The following is a 20,160-nucleotide window of genomic DNA, read 5'->3' as shown; positions in this document are numbered from 1 at the left end:
AATTGAAATTGACAATATTACATATTTTTTATTTCAGGCAAGTCTCTGATTTATTATGTTACATTATGTAATATTGCTCTAAATAATCAGTAATTTGAATTTTGTTGTTATTTCAATGTTAGTATGTATTAAAATATGATATTTGCCAACAAGATTGACATGTACTATTCTCTATTATGACACAAATATATTAAAATATACAAAAAAAAGAAAAACGACACAAATTATAATTACAGTTATTACAAATTAGGGTTTAGGTACAAGAGTTTTAGAAACAATACTGAGTTTTATATATGGTCTAGAACTCAATATTTTATTGACAGTCCAGGCCCATGACAAGCAAATTCAATCCAAGTTGAGACTGTCACATATCACTTAAGCTGGCTATGTTGGATGGCTTTGCACTGGTTAAAAGCTGACTTTTTCCAGGGATGCTATTTTATGTCCTTGTAGAAAAATAACATCCCAAATTAATGTGTTGAAATTGAATGGTTTGTAATGTTCAAAATCTACTGCACACCTGGTCTCCAATTTTGTAGTTTTATGATTAATTGGTGTTAATCACAATTATAGCTTCTGAGGCCTATATCACACTGACTTTAACTGACTAATAATATTCTTCCTGCTCTTGGCATGTTGGTTTATATAGTTTATTGTGAGTTTCTAGAATATTCACCAAAGTTGGAAGATGCTTGTGTTTTCGTAAAATAAATAAATATTAATCTTACTCGAGAATCTTCTACAAATATCAAGAACAGATGGGACTTGTGCAATACATGGCCAACAATATACATCACATGCAAAAAAGAAAACTATATTGAAACAAATGTAGATATTAAAACAAATGTGTAATGGTAAATCTGTTAGAAATCACAGTCTGAAGCTCTTAAAATGTAGACAATAATGTTGTGATACAAAACTTCTTTGTGACGTACAAACACTCTTCCAGTAATTGAGTGAGGGCTGTTATTAGTAAATAATAACAATCATTTGACAGTCATGTGTGAACCAATCAGTTGTAAGAAATATTTAGATTTTAGCCTTTTAGGTATTTTCATTATGACATTTCAAGTTACCCAGATAGTGAAGTAATGTAATATTCATACTTTGAAGTTTGTTTTATTTCAAACCTTGATTTTTTTTACACTAAATATACACAGAAGAGTTATTAGAGTTAATAACTTCTGATTAGTCTTTAGTGATAAGTCTTAATTCATAACTTAGCTGAGATATATTTGTATATAATCCATTCTATACATGAATGTAATGTTTATGAAATAGAATTGTTTTGTAAGCAAAAAAATAATAAAAAGATTAGACAGTAAAGTAATTGAAATATATTCCTGTTATCCTAAGAGTTTGATTCTATTTTGGTAGGAATATGGTACAGAATTCTTAATTGATATTTAAAATAGATTTAAATTTCCATGGCGTACATATTAAACAAAAATTTATTCTGCTGTACATTTAGGTTTTTTACTGGATATTTTATTGTGGTTAAGGGCAAAGTTGTTCTTTTTCAGTTTGAACTGCAACTAGCTGCTATTTCCTTTTAAGTACCAGTTTGATGGAATATTATGATGTCTCAGCTTTCTGCGCTATTGTTGCTTGCTAGTGCTTCTCTAACACATTGGCCATTTCAAGCTGGAAGTGCCAGTGGTCAACAAACCTCAGATCAAATAACAGATATCACAACTTCAGACTTCTGGAGGCACATCGACCTGAAGTCTCAAGAAATACCAGAAGAAATTAAACGAAAGGTCGCAGACGTTAATGTCAAAGAAACCAGTATCACAGTCGGTGTAAGTTACTTTAATGGTATATGTGTTTCTATATCCTCTTAGCGTGAGGCTACTAACTCATGCGGATTCAGTTACAACTAAGATAATAGATATTATTATAAAACCTCTACTAAACACTTAGATAGAGCAGAATCTTAGTTTTTCAGCTATGCTGACAGCTATTTTGTTATTGTATTCTCAAGACACTGGTATAGGTATTAAAACGTAATTAAAATAAAGTACAGAACAATGTTTTGACCTGTTTACCAGAATATGACTTAAGAAGGTCGAAACGTTGTTCAGTATTTCATTTTAATTAAAGTTTTAATACCCATACCAGCTATCTTGAGATACATTTTTACTTCATGTGGGTTGTTGTTAGTGATCAGTATCAAAACATAATCCTTACTTCAAATTATTTCGTTTAAAAATGGGCAACAAAAGGCCTCGATATTCCTACATTTTGCTCTATTGATGACAAATTTCAGTAAAAATGAAACTTATTTTAAAATGGAGTTGTGATTGTTTATAACGTATATGAACGTTCATATTATTTGCCTATATACGTACTTAATTTCAACTATTAGCTTTACATGCCAGGTTATCTACTGTTCAAGTAATGATGTCAGAGTAGTGACAAGATGGCTATTAATCTTTACTTGATATAGTACATTTTCTTTTACTACACATAAGTTAACCAACTACATCATATACTTAACTGAAGCTGCAATAAGTTCCAAGTTCTTTTACATGATTTAGCTCAAATTATGTTTCAAACAGATGTTCCGACACCACAACTTGTAATCATAACCAGTTTTAACCAGATTGTTATAAAAATTTAGATCTTTGCAATTTAAGCTGTTTATATTAGCACCATCTTGAGTCCTGTATACACAATGATGCCAATAGGTTTGCAATTATTAACTTACTGGCTGTAATGGTTTCTTAACAAGTATAGCTATGCGATTTTACTAACGGAAACAAGTTTTTGGTTTTGTGTAAAAGTTTAACAAGTTGTAATCAGTCAGTGAAATTCAAGTTATTTATTCAGCATTACAGATTTATTTCTTTTAGACAAATTATTTAAACCCTAGTATTACCGATATACAGTATTGTGCAAAATTGTAAGAACAAAGTCAAGGATTAGGTTTTAGGTTTCTGTCAAAGAACATTGAAAGGTAAATCACAGGTGAAACACCAAAATGCTATTAATCATCATATTTAGTACAATGGAAACTCAGTGGAAGTGTTGAGTTCAGAAAACATAGTCTAACAGAAACTCAGTGGAAGTGTTGAGTTCAGTAAACATAGTTTAACAGAAACTCAGAGGAAGTGTTGAGTACAGTAAACATAGTTTAACAGAAACTCAGTAGAAGTGTTGAGTTCGGTAAACATAGTACAACAGAAACTCAGTGGAAGTGTTGAGTTCAGTAAACATAGTTTAACAGAAATTCAGTGGAAATATTGAGTACAGTAAACATAGTACAACAGAAAATCAGTGGAAGTGTTGAGTTCAGTAAACATAGTTTAACAGAAACTCAGTGGAAGTGTTGAGTTCAGTAAACATAATACAACAGAAACTCAGTGGAAGTGTTGAGTTCAGTAAACATAATACAACAGAAACTCAGTGGAAGTGTTGAGTTCAGTAAACATAGTACAACAGAAACTCAGTGGAAGTGTTGAGTTCAGTAAACACAGTTTAACAGAAACTCAGTGAAAGTGTTGAGTTCAGTAAACATAGTTTAACAGAAATTCAGTGGAAGTATTGAGTACAGTAAACATAGTTTAACAGAAATTCAGTGGAAGTATTGAGTACAGTAAACATAGTTTAACAGAAACTCAGTGGAAGTGTTGAGTTCAGTAAACATAGTTTAACAGAAACTCAGTGGAAGTGTTGAGTTCAGTAAACATAGTACAATAGAAACTCAGTAGAAGTGTTGAAGTACAACAGAAACTCAGTTGAGTTTAACAGAAACTCAGTGGAAGTGTTGAGTTCAGTAAACATAGTACAACAGAAACTTAGTGGAAGTGTTGAGTTAGTAAACATAATACAACAGAAATTCAGTGGAAGTGTTGAGTTCAGTAAACATAGTACAACAGAAAGTCAGTGGAAGTGTTGAGTCAGTAAACATAGTAAACAGTGGAAGTGTTGATAGTAAACATAGTTTAACAGAAATTCAGTAGAAGGATTGAGTACAGTAAACATAGTTTAACAGAAATTCAGTGGTAGTATTGAGTACAGTAAACATAGTAAAACAGAAACTCAGTGGAAGTGTTGAGTTCAGTAAACATAGTTTAACAGAAACTCAGTGGAAGTGTTGAGTTCAGTAAACATAGTACAACAGAAACTCAGTAGAAGTGTTGAGTTCAGTAAACATAATACAACAGAAACTCAGTGGAAGTGTTGAGTTCAGTGAACATAGTTTAACAGAAACTCAGTGGAAGTGTTGAGTTCATTAAACATAGTACAACAGAAACTTAGTGGAAGTGTTGAGTTAAGTAAACATAATACAACAGAAAGTCAGTGGAAGTGTTGAGTTCAGTATACATAGTACAACAGAAAGTCAGTGGAAGTGTTGAGTTCAGTAAAGAGCTAATATTTTGTGTCCCCCTTTTGGTTTAATAACTGCAGATAGTCTTTCAACCATCATTGCAACACATGTAATAAAAGTGTCCTTTGGGAATTTACTTCAAATGTCTGCAATACACTTCCATAAAGTTTCTTTAGAAGTAATTTTTGACATATCAAGTTTTTGATCCATCATGTTCCAAATCTACTTAAGCTGGTTGAGATCGGGACTCTATGGAGTCATTGTATCATTTAAATAACTCCAGCAGCTTCTTGTCCCAGAGCTACTCAAGCTAGTTGAGATCGGAGCTCTATGGGAGCTATTGTATCATTAAAATGACTCCAGCAGTTTCTTTCTTAATGTTTGAAAGAGGGTAGTTATTTTCTAGGTTGTAGAATCCTTAACCAATAATACACAAACCACTGGATATACCATGACGTATCAGTATTTGATGGTATCTGTACTGGTTCATTATTCCATTTATTTTGCAAATATCTCCTGTTGCATTAACAGAAAACACCTCCATACCATTATACTGACACCACCTATATAAGTAAGTAAGTATCTTTCACCTTTCCTCTGTCGGACGTACGACCAACATTTTGAACCAAATATTTCAAAATTGGACTTATCCACTCATAAAGCCATTTACCAATCATTAGCCGTCCAGCTTTTGTATTTTTTAGCAGATTTCAGTCTCTTCATGATGACTGGAAATATAAGTAAAGGTTTTCTAACTGCTTCACAACCAAATATTTCATTCTCATTGAGTCTTCTTGATACTCTATATCAGGACACTTTTCTGTCATTTGGTTCGTGGCTGTTTATCTCATGTAGTTTTCCTTCTGTCCTGAAAGCTGCATAAACAAAGATACTTAACATCAGTATAACTGAGTTTAGGTGTTCCTCTTCCTTTCCTATTTTCTAATTTACCTGTCTCAGTCTCATGATCTAGGGTGTACTTGACAGTTCTTGGAGAACATTTCAATTCTGAAGCAATATGCTGGAGAGTCCAATCAGAACCATGTAAAGTTTTTGTATGAACTCTCTGCTCTACTGACAATTCTCTAAGCTTTTTGGGCCATGAAAATAAAACTTATTATAATGTGTTAAACACTCTCTGTATGAAGGTTTATTTGTGGGGTGTTATTAAATTGAATACTTGTTAGATAGATTTTGGTTTGGTTTGTTGCAAATTTCGCACAAAGCTACTTGAGGGCTATCTGCGCTAGCCATCCCTAATTTAGCAGTGCAAAAATAGAGGGAGGCAGCTAGTCATCACCACCCACTGCCAACTCTTGGGCTACTCTTTTATCAACGAATAGTGTGATTGACCGTTACATTATAATGCTTCCATGGCTGAAACAACAAGCATGTTTGGTGTGACAGGGATTCAAACCCACGACCCTCAGATTATGAATCGAGTGTCTTACCCACCTGGTCATGGCGGGCCTGTTAGATACATATACCTTAATCAAAAGTGAGTGATATTGAGAAAAAAAGAAGACATAATGTGACTATTTTCACAAATTTATATTGAATTCTCTATTTGTTTCATACATAAAATATTTGAAGTCTTGCATATTTTACAAATAGAATATTTGAGTTCACTATGTGCTTTATATATAAAACCAGTAAATTCATCCTGTTATAAAGTTCTTTATACTGAATGTTGTAATAATAATATAGATGTAGCAATATGATGTAATGTGTTGAACCTACCTGTATGGAGACACCTAAACAGTCTGTAATGTTAACTTATCACTGTTTCTAAACTGACTTTTAAATGATATTTTTTATAATGGAATTGTGAGAAGGCTTAAGGACTGTTTCATAATTTTGACTGATGGTAAAGATAGTTGGTACTGTTTATTATTTTATATCATATTAAACAACATGATTGGTAATATTGCAACTTCCTGTGTAGGAAATACAAACAGGTAGTCATTTACAAAACTGTCACAGTTTCAAACAGTTGTACATAATTTTTTTTAGACTTTCTCACGGAATCATGTTCATGTGATACTTAGCTACAGATAAGCCTTAAAATCGTGCATACAGAACTATCTAAGTGAAGAATAAATCGAACATGGATGGTAGGGTAAAGCAAGTAAACCAAAGTTTAATTTAAAACAATAAAATTGTTTATTCAACACTAACACAGTATTCTGTTACCTAGGGACACCTGGCGTTCGACTCACGAACTACTACTGATTGTAGGTTTGAATCCCGACATCAAACATATTCGATCCTTTAGCCGTGGAAGAGTTTTAATGTGATGGTCAATTTTACTTTTCTTGTTAGCGGTGGGTAATGTTAACTAAATTCTTTCCTATGCATTTATCAGAAGCTTATGTATTTCATGTTTGAATAGGCTGTATTTCAAGAAATTATAGTAGAAGGATTAACTCACGTTTACGGACAACAAAAAATTTTGTTAACTGCAAGGACAATTAGAGTAAAAATTTATGGATATATCTGAATACATTCATGATATTAAGAAAACATAAATAAATAAAATAAAAAATAAAAAATTTGAAGCCCTGTAGCCTAAATGATTTCAAAAGGTGGAATTTTGTTCATCAGGGATCTTTGAATAAAGATATATTGGAATAAACTGGAAACAGTTTGATTTAGTAATGAATAAAACTTTATTATAAATGCACACCGTTTCTACCTGATTATTTCATTATCAGGTACAAGTAGTTTACAGTGACACAGTAATACACACACTAAAGAATAAAGAGGTCACATGACTGGAGATTGCTTCACAACATGGTATAGGTATCTTAGTACCCTGGGTGTTGGTTTTTGGGCAGGGTTGTTTTGTTCAATTAAGATAGCTTCCTTCACTCTTTGTTTATCGTTATTTGGTTCTTTGTTTAAAATTACACTGTGTTTTGTGGATGTACTGTGGATTTTTGAGTTACAATGGTGGAACACATGGGAGAGTTTTTCATTATTATGTTCAGTGAATCTGATTTATAATTTTCTTTTGATTTCTCTGATGTAAAATTCTGGATAGGTTTGGTCTGTTTTGTATTTCGCTCAAAGCTACATGAGCGTTATCTGAGCTAGCCGTCCCTAATGTTGCAGTGTTTGACTGGAGGGAAGGCAGCTAGTCATCACCAACCACGTCACGGCTGAAAGGGTGAGCATGTTTGGCATGACAGGGATTCGAACCCGCGACCCTCGGATTACGAATCAAGTGCCTTAACCACTTGGCCATGCCGGGTCGAAAAACGTTTGTTTCTTGTCATAAAATTTAAAGATATATTATATATGGAAGGATGCAATTTATAAACATTTCAGTCATAACACCTGCAAACTGTAACCATCCTTCTATTTCTACAATTGAGTCAGTTTAATTAAAATTACATAGAGCCAAATAAATTTCATAAAGCTACAGAAGATTAAACGAACTTAGTGACAGTCACAGTTGTGGCTTTATTAGTTGTGCTTTATTTTTACAGATTACCTAAAGTTTATTCAGACTTGAGAAAATTATTCAATAACTCATATTTTTATATATAACTAAACAATCTTCTTAAATTTTCCTCATTTGGATATTTCAAGAGATCTGTCCTTGCGTTCTTACCATTCATACTTTTAATAGCACAATGATATTACACTGCAATTTTAATTTTTGCATATGATTTCAAATTATTTTGATTGTTCTTAAGCATAAAGATATACAAAGGGCTATCTATACAATGCCCATCACGGATATCGAAACCGCTTTAGCCAGTAGACTTGCAGACTCACTGCTGTGATCACCGAAGAAGGAAGTTCTTTGAAAAGTACCTCTGATACTGCACCTTGCAAAACTGTGAAAGTTCTTGTAACAGATTTCAGAGATTTGATGTGGCAATCTTTTTGGTTTTTTATTTGGGAGTAAAGCAGGCCTATTAAGAATGGTTTTTTTTTTGCATTGTTAATAGCAGGAACAGTCCACTGTGGAGGAGTACTGCCATCTTTAGACTTCTATCATTTCCAGACAACTCATCTTCATAGTCCTAACCTCTGCTTAAGTATTCTCTTCAGTTGAATTTCTACACGTTATTCGTCATTAGAAGAAAACTATACCTCATTTCAAGATTTATTTTTATAAAGCCAAACATTGTTGATTATCATTTGCATTGAATACAAATCTTCCCTATATTTGTATCTCTTTGTGGTTCCTGAAGCGATATTCTATTGTCTTGATTCCAAACTTGTACAGTTTTACAATACAACATTTCTTTATCTTGTTATTAAAGATTGGTACTTTCTATTGACAAAACAGATGGAGAGTCAGTGACATCCCTCAAATCAAGAGTGTATTTTGTAGTTTTAATTAAAAAACCCATATTCGTCACAACAAAGCTATAGGAGTTTCAAAACGTCTCCAGTTGTTGACAATAATAGGAAATATGCTGAAAGAGTGAAAGATGTTGATTCCATGTTTTCTGCTCTTGTGGAATTATTTACTACTAGAATGTCACATATGTAAACATTTTTCTAAAGTTACGTTATTCTCATTGGAAATTATGTTTTATGTGTTTCCCACATCCCAAACAAAAATCACCAATAAGCTGACTTACCAGTTTTTTTCCTATTATTTTAGTGCAGCCTATTTGAATAATCTGCCATACTTATATTCTTTTTCATAATGTACCTAGGGCATTAACAATTATGTTTCAGTTGGTACTTCTAGGACTTAAACAAAACTGTTTCAGTTGGTACTCCCAGAACTTTAACAGCTATGTTTCAGTTAGTTAACCAGCAAAACTCATCCATCACACAATTTGTCGTTCCTTTACAAGGAAAATCGCTGAAAGGTTACAGCAGCAACAGGCCTAAGGAATATTTCTGTGAGGAGAGACACACAGGATGATTGAAATCAATCGAGGCTTTAGTGTCATATAAACTGAAATGGAAACTTTGACTGTTCCACTGTATGAAGGTAGCCATTTTTATTATGTAAAAGAACTGTATGCAGTGTCTTTTAGTTTTTGTTTAGTAGAAAGAGGTCTATTAACCCACAAGGACCCTGCTATGGGACAGTGAGGCAGGTCCATGTTGGAGAAATTAGATTTTCAATGAATGAGTGCGTCATCACATAACTGGCCTGCACTTCGGGGAGACCGATGGAGAGAGGTCCAAGCTGCAAAAGAGATAGGAGAAGACGTAGATTTATTAATATGTGTATCCTTGGAGGGCAGAAGACTCTTTACATGATGAGAGAAAGTCTTTATAAGAGAATCAGACAGATTTGTCTGTATCTCCGCTGTACCAGTAGAGTGGAGTACAGCAGCATACATCAGAGGTGGAAGAGGAAACAACAGTTTATGTGTTTCTGGATAAGAAATGTTGTTTATGGTCTTCAAAAAATACACCTCTTTTTCCTTTGCTAATTCAGAGCAAGGACGAAAACATGGAGGGTGTGAACCATTACCGTTAGAACAATGTATGTCCGATTGACATTCACAGCTGTTGTTGATTTAGCCTCAAGAACGAGCAGGTGTCAAAGAATTACAACAAGATTTCTCAGAATCTCCGAACCTTTAGCATTGGAAACATGTGACAGATAATTTGCTTTGATAGTGGCAGGCAGACATAACAATTTAAATGGCAACATCAGAACGTTTGTAATCCAAGTTGTTCCATTTTTACAAATGGAGACAGGCCGAACAGCCGAAACACCTTGGCTGGAGAAACAAGCGAGGATCTCCGATTCAGGGATGTTAAGTAAATCTTTCTTCATGATCACTCCTCTTGAGGAATTCAGATTAGCATGGGAGTAACCTTGAAAGGGATATTTTCCCAATGGACTTCGATTTCATGAGAAGTGTGCTATCTTGTGTTTAAGATATTTCAACTGAGATCTCCTCATATTGTAGCTTTTTGACAAACTCAGAAGATCTAATCAGCCCCTTTGATTACTCCTGAATGAAAAAGGGAGCCATTTGTCCTTATGATTGATCGTTTTCTAATGAATTTTATTTTATTTTGATGTTCATTATTTTTATTATCCATAAGGAATACAGATTGATTCATTAGCCATTGACCCCACCCTCCATGGAGTCCAACAAGAGGACGCGCTACACTACCCAACTAGGACAGTGTAGCTATGCCATAGTTTTGTGAGTGTCATACCCAAACACTAGCATCAGACATACTGCCCATAATACCCGTTGAGAACGTTCAACACCAGTACTCAGTTTACCTCTGCCCAACAGGATCACATGATTGACTTTAGGGGAAAGCATCACAAGTTCACCCAGCTACAGGACTTTACGGCCAAAGTGGTGTGTTTCAGTGCCTCCACGCCTCTCAACCAATTGAATCCTCTTCCTTCAAGGTCCTACAAGGTCTCCTCATCATGTAAAGGAATCCACGTCGAGAGGTTAACATTTCTTTTAAAAACAAGAGTGCCAATACACACACAATATATTATAATGGTTTTATGTTAAATCTAAATAACCATCAATTTCTATATTTATTTATAACTTTACAACATGTCTGAATTATTAGGAAGAATTATATTATGTTCATATTCCAAATCCACCAAGTAGTAAGTGGATGTAGATTGTTGTTCCATATGAAGTATTTGAAGTAAATGGTTGTATAGGCTGTTGTTCCTAATGGAATGTTTCTGCTAAGTGGACGTAGGTGCTGTTGCCCCAAATGGAATATTTCTGGTAAATGGAATGTAGATGCTGTTGCCCCAAATGAAATATTTCTGGTAAGTGGAATGTAGATCCTATTATTCCAAATGCACTATTTGTGGTAAGTGGATGTAGATCTGATACTGTATAATGTTATAGCTTGTGCTTGGTAACATACGCTCATTAGCAAGTCAAAATAAAATCTTTACATTTTGTACTTTTTTATGACTCGGTGACACAGAGGTACCTCTGCGGACTCACAACATCAGAAACCAGGTTTCAACACCCGTAATGAACAGAACACAGACATCTTATTGAACTTTGGTCTTCACTTCAAACAAATAAACTCTTTAATAAAACAATTTGAAACATAACATTTATTTATTTTTATTGTGTGAATTGAAAACTGAATTAAACCTGAGATTCTAAGTGAGTATTGTATTTTGTGTATGAATATATTATGTAGACTCATCATTTATTACTGTGTGGATAGGTACGTGTAATAAATTTTCGTGAGATATGAATTTCTTTTGTTACTTAGAAATTACAACTTTACTTGTCAATTTGTATAGACCTGTTGTTACTTAGAAACTACTTGTCAATGTGTATAAATTAATACATTATTCACACAGTTATTTTTATTTCAGGTTCAAGTTGAACCTGAAAATGTTTTTAGAAGTAACATTTTGCCTCAAGTTTTACATTTGTTAGGACCACTAAAATATTGTTAGAAATTATAAACCACAGTATATAATATATACATAGTGTGTAATATATATATAATATTTATATTTGAAAGGAAACAGTAGTTGGTAATCATATCAATTTGACGTTTTGTTACGATTTTCTAAAAAAGAAAAAACGAAACGTGTTTGTGGTTAATATTCCAATATTGTTTTATTTTTTGTAATCATGTTTTTTTCATAACTGTAACCAGAATGAGAAAGTTTTCTACCGTGAAGCTTTACCTAAGGACACTTCCAATTTCCACATCTCCATCCTTCTTCTGCACGGATCAGCATTTTCTTCCAAAACCTGGCTGGACCTGGGCACAATACAAGTGCTGGCTGCAATGGGCTACCTGACTGTGGCAATAGATGTACCTGGTGGGCTTTCTGTTCATTACTAACTTAACATTACAACACTTAGAGGTAGGTGTCAGTTCATTACTAACTTAACATTACAACACTTAGAGGTAGGTGTCAGTTCATTACTAACTTAACATTACAACATTTAGAGGTAGGCGAAAGTTCATTACTAACTTAACATTACAACATTTAGAGGTAGGCATCAGTTCATTATTAACTTAACATTACAACATTTAGAGGTAAGCATCAGTTCATTACTAACTTAACATTACAACATTTAGAGGTAGGCATCAGTTCATTACTAACTTAACATTACAACATTTAGAGGTAAGCATCAGTTCATTACTAACTTAACATTACAACAGTTAGAGGGAGGCGGCAGTTCATTACTAACTTAACATTACAACATTTAGAGGTAAGCATCAGTTCATTACTAACACGATGCTCTCCCCAATGACACAGCGGTACACCTGCAGACTTATAAAGCTAGAATCTGAGTTTCGATACTCGTGGCAGAACAGAGCACAGATTGTCCCTTGTGTTGCTTTGTGCCTAACTTCAAAACAAACAATACTAACTTAACATTACAATATTTTGATATAGACTCCAGTTCATTGCTTACTTAACATTACAATATTTTGATATAGACTCCAGTTCATTGCTAACTTAACATTACAATATTTTGATATAGACTACAGTTCATTGCTAATTTAACATTACAATATTTGGATATAGGTGTCAGTTCATCACTGAATGAAGAGATAGGTAGTCAAGACCTTTATCATAAATTAAATTCTTTGTTTGTTTTTTAAATTTCACACAAAGCTACACAAAGGCTATCTGCGCTAGCCGTCCCTAATTTAGCAGTGTAAGACTAGAAGAAATGTAGATAGTTAACATCACCCACCGCCAACTCTTGGTCTACTCCTTTACCAATAAATATTGGATTTACAGCTGAATGGGCGAGCATGTTAGGTGTGACGGGGATTTAAACTCCTGACCCTCAGATGCGAGTCAAGTGCCTCAACCACCTGGCCATTTTGGGCCCTGACCAGTTGTGAATAGAGTTTCAAACACAGTTGTGTATCTCTTGTGTAGTGAAATTGGCTATCATGTTAAGTATGTAATTAATTAGCATGTTTTATTATTAGGAATTGAACGTTTTTAAACGATCATGTTTAATAATCTATCAATTGTGCAAATCTACAATTGTATTTCTTATTTTCGGCATAAATGTGTTATGCAAAAGTTTAATCCTGGTGACCTTTTACCTGCAGTCTACGCGGCGCGATCTTTGTTTTTATATATATTATTTATTGTACATTTATGTTTGAATATTTTTATAACAGGTTTTGTAACAATGAATCTCTGACCGGGCGAAGTTCATTAACAACGTAGTTAAAGCCTTGAACTTGATACGTCCTGTGGTGGTCAGTCCTAGTATGAGTGGAGCTTTTGCTTTTCCGTACCTGGTAAAACATTCAACGGATATGGGTGGATATGTTCCAGTTGCACCCGGGGCTACAAGCATTCTTGAAAGACAACCTTGTGGTAATGGTCAATCAAAAGAAATGTTCCTTGACAGTGTATGTGAAAGCCTAAAGGATCACTTTTCACTCCCCCCTCATGACTTAAGTTGTCTTAAGGTAAGCAATTTAAATGTCAACATCAAAAGAAACGTATAACTGATAAAGTGTGTGGGGTAGAAACCTTTTCAAACGTAAGATACCTGGTAAGCACATTTCACTTCGTTTTATCTTTTAAGTTGTGAGACTTCCAGCTGAGCCATGAGAGGAAGGTATCTTATTATTTAATATATTTTATAGCTTAGTAATAAATAAAAATAATAAAATTTTAGATTTGTCATCAAAATGTTACTATTTCTTCTTCATGTAAACCATGTCTATCTGAAAGTAGAATGTAGCATCTTATAAACATGTAAAAGAAGATATGGAAATAAAGATTATCTCCCCTCTCTCTACAAACACGTCTAGTGTTTATTGTTAGTCTTCTAGAAATCAAGATTATCTCCCCCTCTCTCCACACACACGTCTAGTGTTTATTGTAAGTCTTCTAGAAAATTACCAATAGTTTTATCATATTTCAGACCCCTACGTTGGTGGTGTTTGGAGAGTATGATCATGGGAAAAATTCTGCTCTGTTATGCTTGTTACCCAGACGTCAAGGAGTTGAGATCCCCAGAGGAAACCATCCGGCTTAACTAACTAGCCCTGGGCTTTGGCATAAACGTCTTTACAATTTCCATCATTATGCTAACCAGCTGGCAGCTGAGACTCAATGAAACAAAACCAGCAGAAGTCAAAAAGACATTATACATATTTGAAATATATCTCACGATTTGTCAATTCTTGGCTGTGGATTGTAACAAAGAAAAAAAAAAGAGGATATTAAGAAATATATTGCAATTCATGTTTTAAAGTAGTTTTATGTAGTGAGAACGTTTTTTTCTTTTCTGCACTTGACTTGCAAATTCCATATTTATGATGTTGAGAAAAAATGTGCTAAAAACCTATCAATGAAGTGATAATAATAAATTTTATAACTATGTATACTGTTATACTGCTTATGGGACATACAACAGTGGAAATAATTTGGAAATGTGCAGGTGATTCACACTGATGAGTAAAAAAGAATGAATAGTTGCATTTAAATGTCCAGCTTGTTACTCTTACAATAAATACAAACAAAAGTAGATACGTTCTATAATGTACTAATTTTATATTTGTTTTAAACCTATCACTATATTTTGTTCTTACGATAACATAAGTCCATTAATGCATCTTTGTTAATTGTTACTTCAAACTGTTATACCACATAAATCAGCTAAATTCTCAGGTTGCTGCTTGAACTTTCTAGTTTCATATTAGTATATACAGCCTCTTAAAATGTTTGTATCTGGACATCTAGCTGGTCGAGACATGATTGAGAGTGATTTTCCTACTATTTCTTATTCCCTCACATTTTATGCATGTCTGGGATCTCAGTTTGTCTGGATTATGAAACTCTGTCCAACAGGTCTTGTCTTTGAAAGCTGACACGATGAACAAGATTATGTTGTACTTGTTATCTGTCAGGATACTATCTAACATCATTGGCTGAGATGTGTAATACTTACTTCACTGAACATGTTATATATTGATACCACTTCCCTATTCACGACTAAAGAAGCTGCCACAAACTTTTGTCAAATGATTTGAATTTGGGTGCATTTGTAAGGACAATCACCTCAAGCCTTCTAGCATTTTCGTTTAGTTATTCCATCTAAGCAGTGGGTTTGGGACAACAAAACATCGACTGAGGCCATATCATGCTAGCTATGTTCGTATTGTACTGTTCTAGAGGTAACACTCACACTTATATCAGTGTCATTAGAAAAAAATATCTAATATTTTAATTGTATTCACTCTTCACATAATTATTACCAGTAGAGCTCAAATAGCGTAGTAAGCCAACTATTTAGAGTTAATTATTAGTTACATATAGCTTAAAAGGGTCCTGATAGTAGAATGATAACTGGGTCACTGCAACACACCACTTAAAACTTTAATTCGTTCAGACGGAAAGTTATGAAGTGATTTCCTAAAAATCAGTTGGTTGGTCTACTGAGTGTCAATGTCAAATGTCTTTAATGGATGTTGAGGACGTTATGTCTGGAATTTGTGTTTGCGTATAGAGATCATTATATCCCAATGTTGCTACATTTTTTAAATACGACAGTGTAGCATGTCAGCTTGTAAGACTCCATGGTGGGTTAGTCAGTCGGCAACAAATTATATCTCATTTTTATGAATACTGTCTTGTTTACGATCTGTTTCACAGTTTCAGATTCTTCTTCTTTGTTGGACAAAACTTCAATCCTTATTGGGTAAAATGATATCATTATTTATCCAATAGGACTTAAGGGAACTCCCTAAATGTGTTGAAAAACTGTCATCAATAGACATTGTTGTTATTGAAACATCAAAGCTCGTTTTTTAGGTCCAATATGGTCCAAGCCACAGGACCAGGGTGTTAGATAAACTGATGCACACCAACCAGCACCATTATTCTCAGTCTGTTTTCTTCCTATTATTCTGAAAACATTAAGTCAGGTTTTTAAAAACCCACTTCAGATAATCTACCATTAATGTGATTTATTAGAATACTTTATATTACGTTGCTTTAACCTGTGTTTGCTACGGAAATAATAACTATGATAGCTGTAATTGTGAACCTTTTTGTTTAAACTGTCAGGGATCACGCCTTCTTATTTGCAATCATGCTGCTACTGGAAGGACGATATTACGAAAATTGGTTGTGTTATTATTGGAAGCGAGTTAGTCTTCAGCTGTACATTTCACTATTTTGTTTGGGTTTAGACATCGATATCTGTACAACATTCTGTGTGTTTTTTCCTTATCTCAGTATTTCGTAAACTCCTGAAAATCCTTTTGCTGATAAAGTTATTTCTAATGAGACTTCTCCCTCAAGAGATATGGCATAATTATATGTCTCAGACCAAACTGTTTGGATGTTGATTTGTTCATTTTGACTTGTTCCATCCATTAAATGGATAATAACCAATGATCCAACCTATGAGAGTGATTGTTCTCACCAATCTAAGAGAGGTTGAATGCAGCTAAAGCCAACTGTTCCTATGCTTTAATGAAACTTGGAGGAGGCAAAGTATCCTTCCTTACTATTCTAAGCATGCCATGGTGTTATGGTTAGGAGTCTCCACTCACAATATGCAGGTAGGGGTTCGAACCCTATGATCAAACATTTCGCCCTTTCACCCTTTTAATTCCACTATTCATTGATAAAAGAGAAGCCTAAGAGTTGGCGGTAAGTGTCTTTCCTCTAGTTTATCATTTCTAAATTAGAGGCATTTAGTGCAGATAACTCTCAAGTAGCTTTGCGCAAAATCCAATAATTTACCTCTTCTTTCTAACTTCATCCTGCTGTTGTTAACAACTGTATATGTCATCCTAAAGAATACTGACTGTCAAAAAGTACATAATAGACACTTTCTTTTACCAACCTCATAGCTTTTTGTGGGCCATACATGGTAAATCATGTATTAAATTATAAAACAAGAATACCAGGTTCTCTTTTACCACCACCACCACCACTTTAAAAGTTTTCTGGTATGAGACTCGGAAGTATATATCCATTCTATTTTCTGTCTTGTAAACTAGTGGCCAAAAAGTGTTCTGTCTTGTATCGTAATGGCCGAGAAGTATTCTGTCTTGTAACCTAGTATCCAAAAATTGTTCTGTCTTGTAAAGTAGTAGCTAAGAAGTGTTCTCTCTTATAACCTAGTGGCCAAGAAGTGACTAACTTACAGGCGATTAGCAGTACTCTCAGAGAGCGCTTTTCGTATAATTCTGGTAAGTACCATGTTCTTCCGGAGTTTGGGTCAACAAAATAAATACTGAAATTAATTGTTCTTTCTCACTTTACTACGACTGAACTCATACTATCTCTCTAAGTTGTCTACTCGTATTACGGCTACTAGACAAGATGTGTTATTCATTTTGGTAACTTTTAACTCATAAGTGGAGTAAAGACAAAACGTTTGGTCACGCTACAGTTCAGCTGGCTCTTGTCGGTCATTACGTTTGTAAGTGTACATAATACGTTCCAATGTTTGAAAGACGAGACATATAACTTGTAGCACTGTTTAACTTGGATTTAACGTGGTTAAAAAGTGATAAATATTCACAAAAACATCAAAATTTGATTTCTTTATTGTACGTACATTACACAATTTTAAGAATAAATAATTCTTTGAATTTTAAAATATTTAAATTATTACATAAAAGTATAAGAGTAATTTTAAAACAACAATATTCTTTTTATCTGATTTCTTTAGAGAATTTAGTCTTTCCTTGTTATTTGACGTGTCCATAATTGTAGCATTGGTTTCAATATAGCTACAAACTACATTTGACAAATTGTCACATATCTAAAGTAAAATAAACAAAACAAGAAGTTTCAAAGTCGACGAGAATGTAGGATCCACCTTCATGATGATGACTTCATTTGATGGAAGATTCTGGTTACTAAGAAGATGAACAAATATGTAATTATAAAACACTGTACGACGTTACCAAAACTGTTTTGTTTTTCACAGATTTCGTCTAAACGATAACACCGTTGTTTCGTTTTACCAGAACCTTCATTATAATTCATAAACGTCACAAAATGGGAAGTATTAAATATATTTATATACTATCTATATATAATATACGTAATAATGATGAAATCTGAAAACAGAAATAGCCAAAAATGTGAGGGCCTAGCGCGTAAGGCGTGCGACTCGTAATCCGAGGGTCGCGGGTTCGCGCCCGCGTCGCGCCAAACATGCTCGCCCTCCCAGCCGTGGGGGCGTTATAATGTGACGATCAATCCCACTATTCGTTGGTAAAAGAGTTGGCGGTGGGTGGTGATGACTAGCTGCCTTCCCTCTAGTCTTACACTGCAAAATTAGGGACGGCTAGCACAGATAGCCCTCGAGTAGCTTTGTGCGAAATTCCAAAAACCAAACCAAAAATGTGTTCGTTGTCAAGTCACGCGCAAAGCTATAAGAGGGCTATCTGCGCTAGCCATCCCTAATTTAGCAGTGTAAGACTAGAGAAAAGGCAGCTAGTCATCACCACCCACCGCCAACTCTTGGGCTATTCTTTTACCAACGAATAGTGGGATTGACCGTCACATTATAACGTCCCCACAACTGAAAGGGCGAGCATGTTTGGTGTGATGGGGATTCGAACCCACTATTTTCAGATTATGAGTCAAGTGCCTTAACCACCTGGCCATGCTGGGCTCACGCGGGAGTTACAAATTTACATAAAATTTAGAGATTTATAGAAATATCCGAGACAAAACAGAAACAACGATAACACACAGCACAATATTTATTAGAAATACAGGGTGTTCGGAAAGTCACTGTGCACTTGTATATTTATTAACAGACATGTTTCAATATAGAATACAGGAGGTAAATATGAATGAGAATTAGAAAAAATGTTGAAAGTGACCCCCGTTGGCATCAATACAGGTTTGGATCCTTCTTATTTTGTTTCTAAACACCGCTATCAGTTAATGGCTTGAAATAGACTGAATGAATGCTGTTATCGCTGCTTTCAAAACTGCACAGTGACTTTCCTAACACCCTGTATAATCTCACAAAAAAGCAGATTACAATTGTAGTGTGTTATAAAATAGAAGGAAAGATAGTTTCACTTGATAACGAACCAGCAGACACTAGAGATCAAACTTTAACAGAAACTGAAGGGCGGTTTATTACAGGATAATTACAATGTGGTTGACACAGAGAAATAGCAAGCTTTTCGTGGAACTGTTGATAGTTTAATCCACACTGAAATACAAGGATGAAGGTAATTTTGACAACAGTAAGATACACATTTAGTACGAAGTAATCCAAATGGGTGTATAGCCACTACAAAACTATCACTGACAACAGGTGACAGGATGAAATGTTTTTTTAAGTGGACATTGAAACACACACAACGAGATGACCAAAGTTAGAAACGTGTACTTTTAGCAGGTGCATTCTATATCGAATTATCTAGTAAGGATGAAAGACATTTTGTTTGATGGGATAGAGAAAAATGGATCAATGGAATATTCACAACAATGGCTTGGATTTCACAATTAACTTGTTTTACGCTGAATAGGCTTATATTGTGAATGATGCAGGACTGTGATAAAAGAAAAACTCGTTTTCATCAGGATTATACTTGTCACAGTATTCTTCAAATTCCTCAGGATCTCCGCATAGTCGTAGACGACCTAAGCGGGTTTGAGGGAAGCGCTTCAAAGTATTCCACATCACTTGATGTTTGACACCACCAACATTTAGAGTCACCCTGTGGTTTTTGATTTCAGTAAGATCAGCCACAGAGTCATTTGGAGACAAATCAAGAACATCTTGTGTTTGCGCATCATTTATATCTATTAAGGAAATGGGTAAACTACAAGAATATTGCGACTCTTCCACAAATAGGACTGAATGTTAAAATCACCAGAGACATCTGGATGAGGT

At 34.3% G+C, this 20,160-nt stretch overlaps 2 protein-coding genes across 5 annotated transcripts in view; both read left to right on the top strand.

The window, feature by feature from the left end:
- Nucleotides 1-12,372, top strand: part of LOC143240958 (anoctamin-7-like) — a 31,456-nt gene extending 19,084 nt beyond the window's left edge. The window contains exons 7-8 of one of the 4 annotated variants that reach the window (XM_076484278.1): nt 1,524-1,802; nt 11,939-12,372. Coding sequence is in view for 1 of the 4 variants with exons in the window: in XM_076484276.1 (XP_076340391.1) it covers nt 1,578-1,802; nt 11,939-12,130 (417 nt within the window). In the remaining 3 variants the exon portion in view is untranslated. Of the gene's footprint in view, nt 1-1,523; nt 1,803-11,938 lie in introns of those variants that run through there. The other 3 variants (XM_076484277.1, XM_076484279.1, XM_076484276.1) reach the window with 3 other exon arrangements.
- Nucleotides 12,373-13,438: 1,066 nt separating this feature from the next.
- Nucleotides 13,439-14,657, top strand: LOC143240959 (uncharacterized). The gene is made up of 2 exons (XM_076484280.1): nt 13,439-13,735; nt 14,197-14,657. Exons 1-2 carry the CDS (start codon nt 13,532-13,534, stop codon nt 14,308-14,310), a joined length of 318 nt encoding a protein of 105 aa, XP_076340395.1. The 5' UTR covers nt 13,439-13,531; the 3' UTR covers nt 14,311-14,657.
- The last annotated feature ends 5,503 nt before the right edge of the window (nt 14,658-20,160 follow it).

Source organism: Tachypleus tridentatus, chromosome 13 (assembly GCF_004210375.1).
Source record: "Tachypleus tridentatus isolate NWPU-2018 chromosome 13, ASM421037v1, whole genome shotgun sequence".
Lineage (NCBI taxonomy): Eukaryota > Metazoa > Arthropoda > Merostomata > Xiphosura > Limulidae > Tachypleus > Tachypleus tridentatus.
This window is presented reverse-complemented; position numbering and strand designations above follow the sequence as displayed.

What these genes read in the sequence shown, in the direction of transcription:
- LOC143240959 (XM_076484280.1), top strand. Translation starts at nt 13,532, where the DNA reads ATGAGTGGAGCTTTTGCTTTTCCGTACCTGGTAAAACATTCAACGGAT. An exon ending in ATGACTTAAGTTGTCTTAAG is followed by an intron (nt 13,736 to 14,196) that starts GTAAGCAATTTA and finishes ATCATATTTCAG; the next exon opens with ACCCCTACGTTGGTGGTGTT.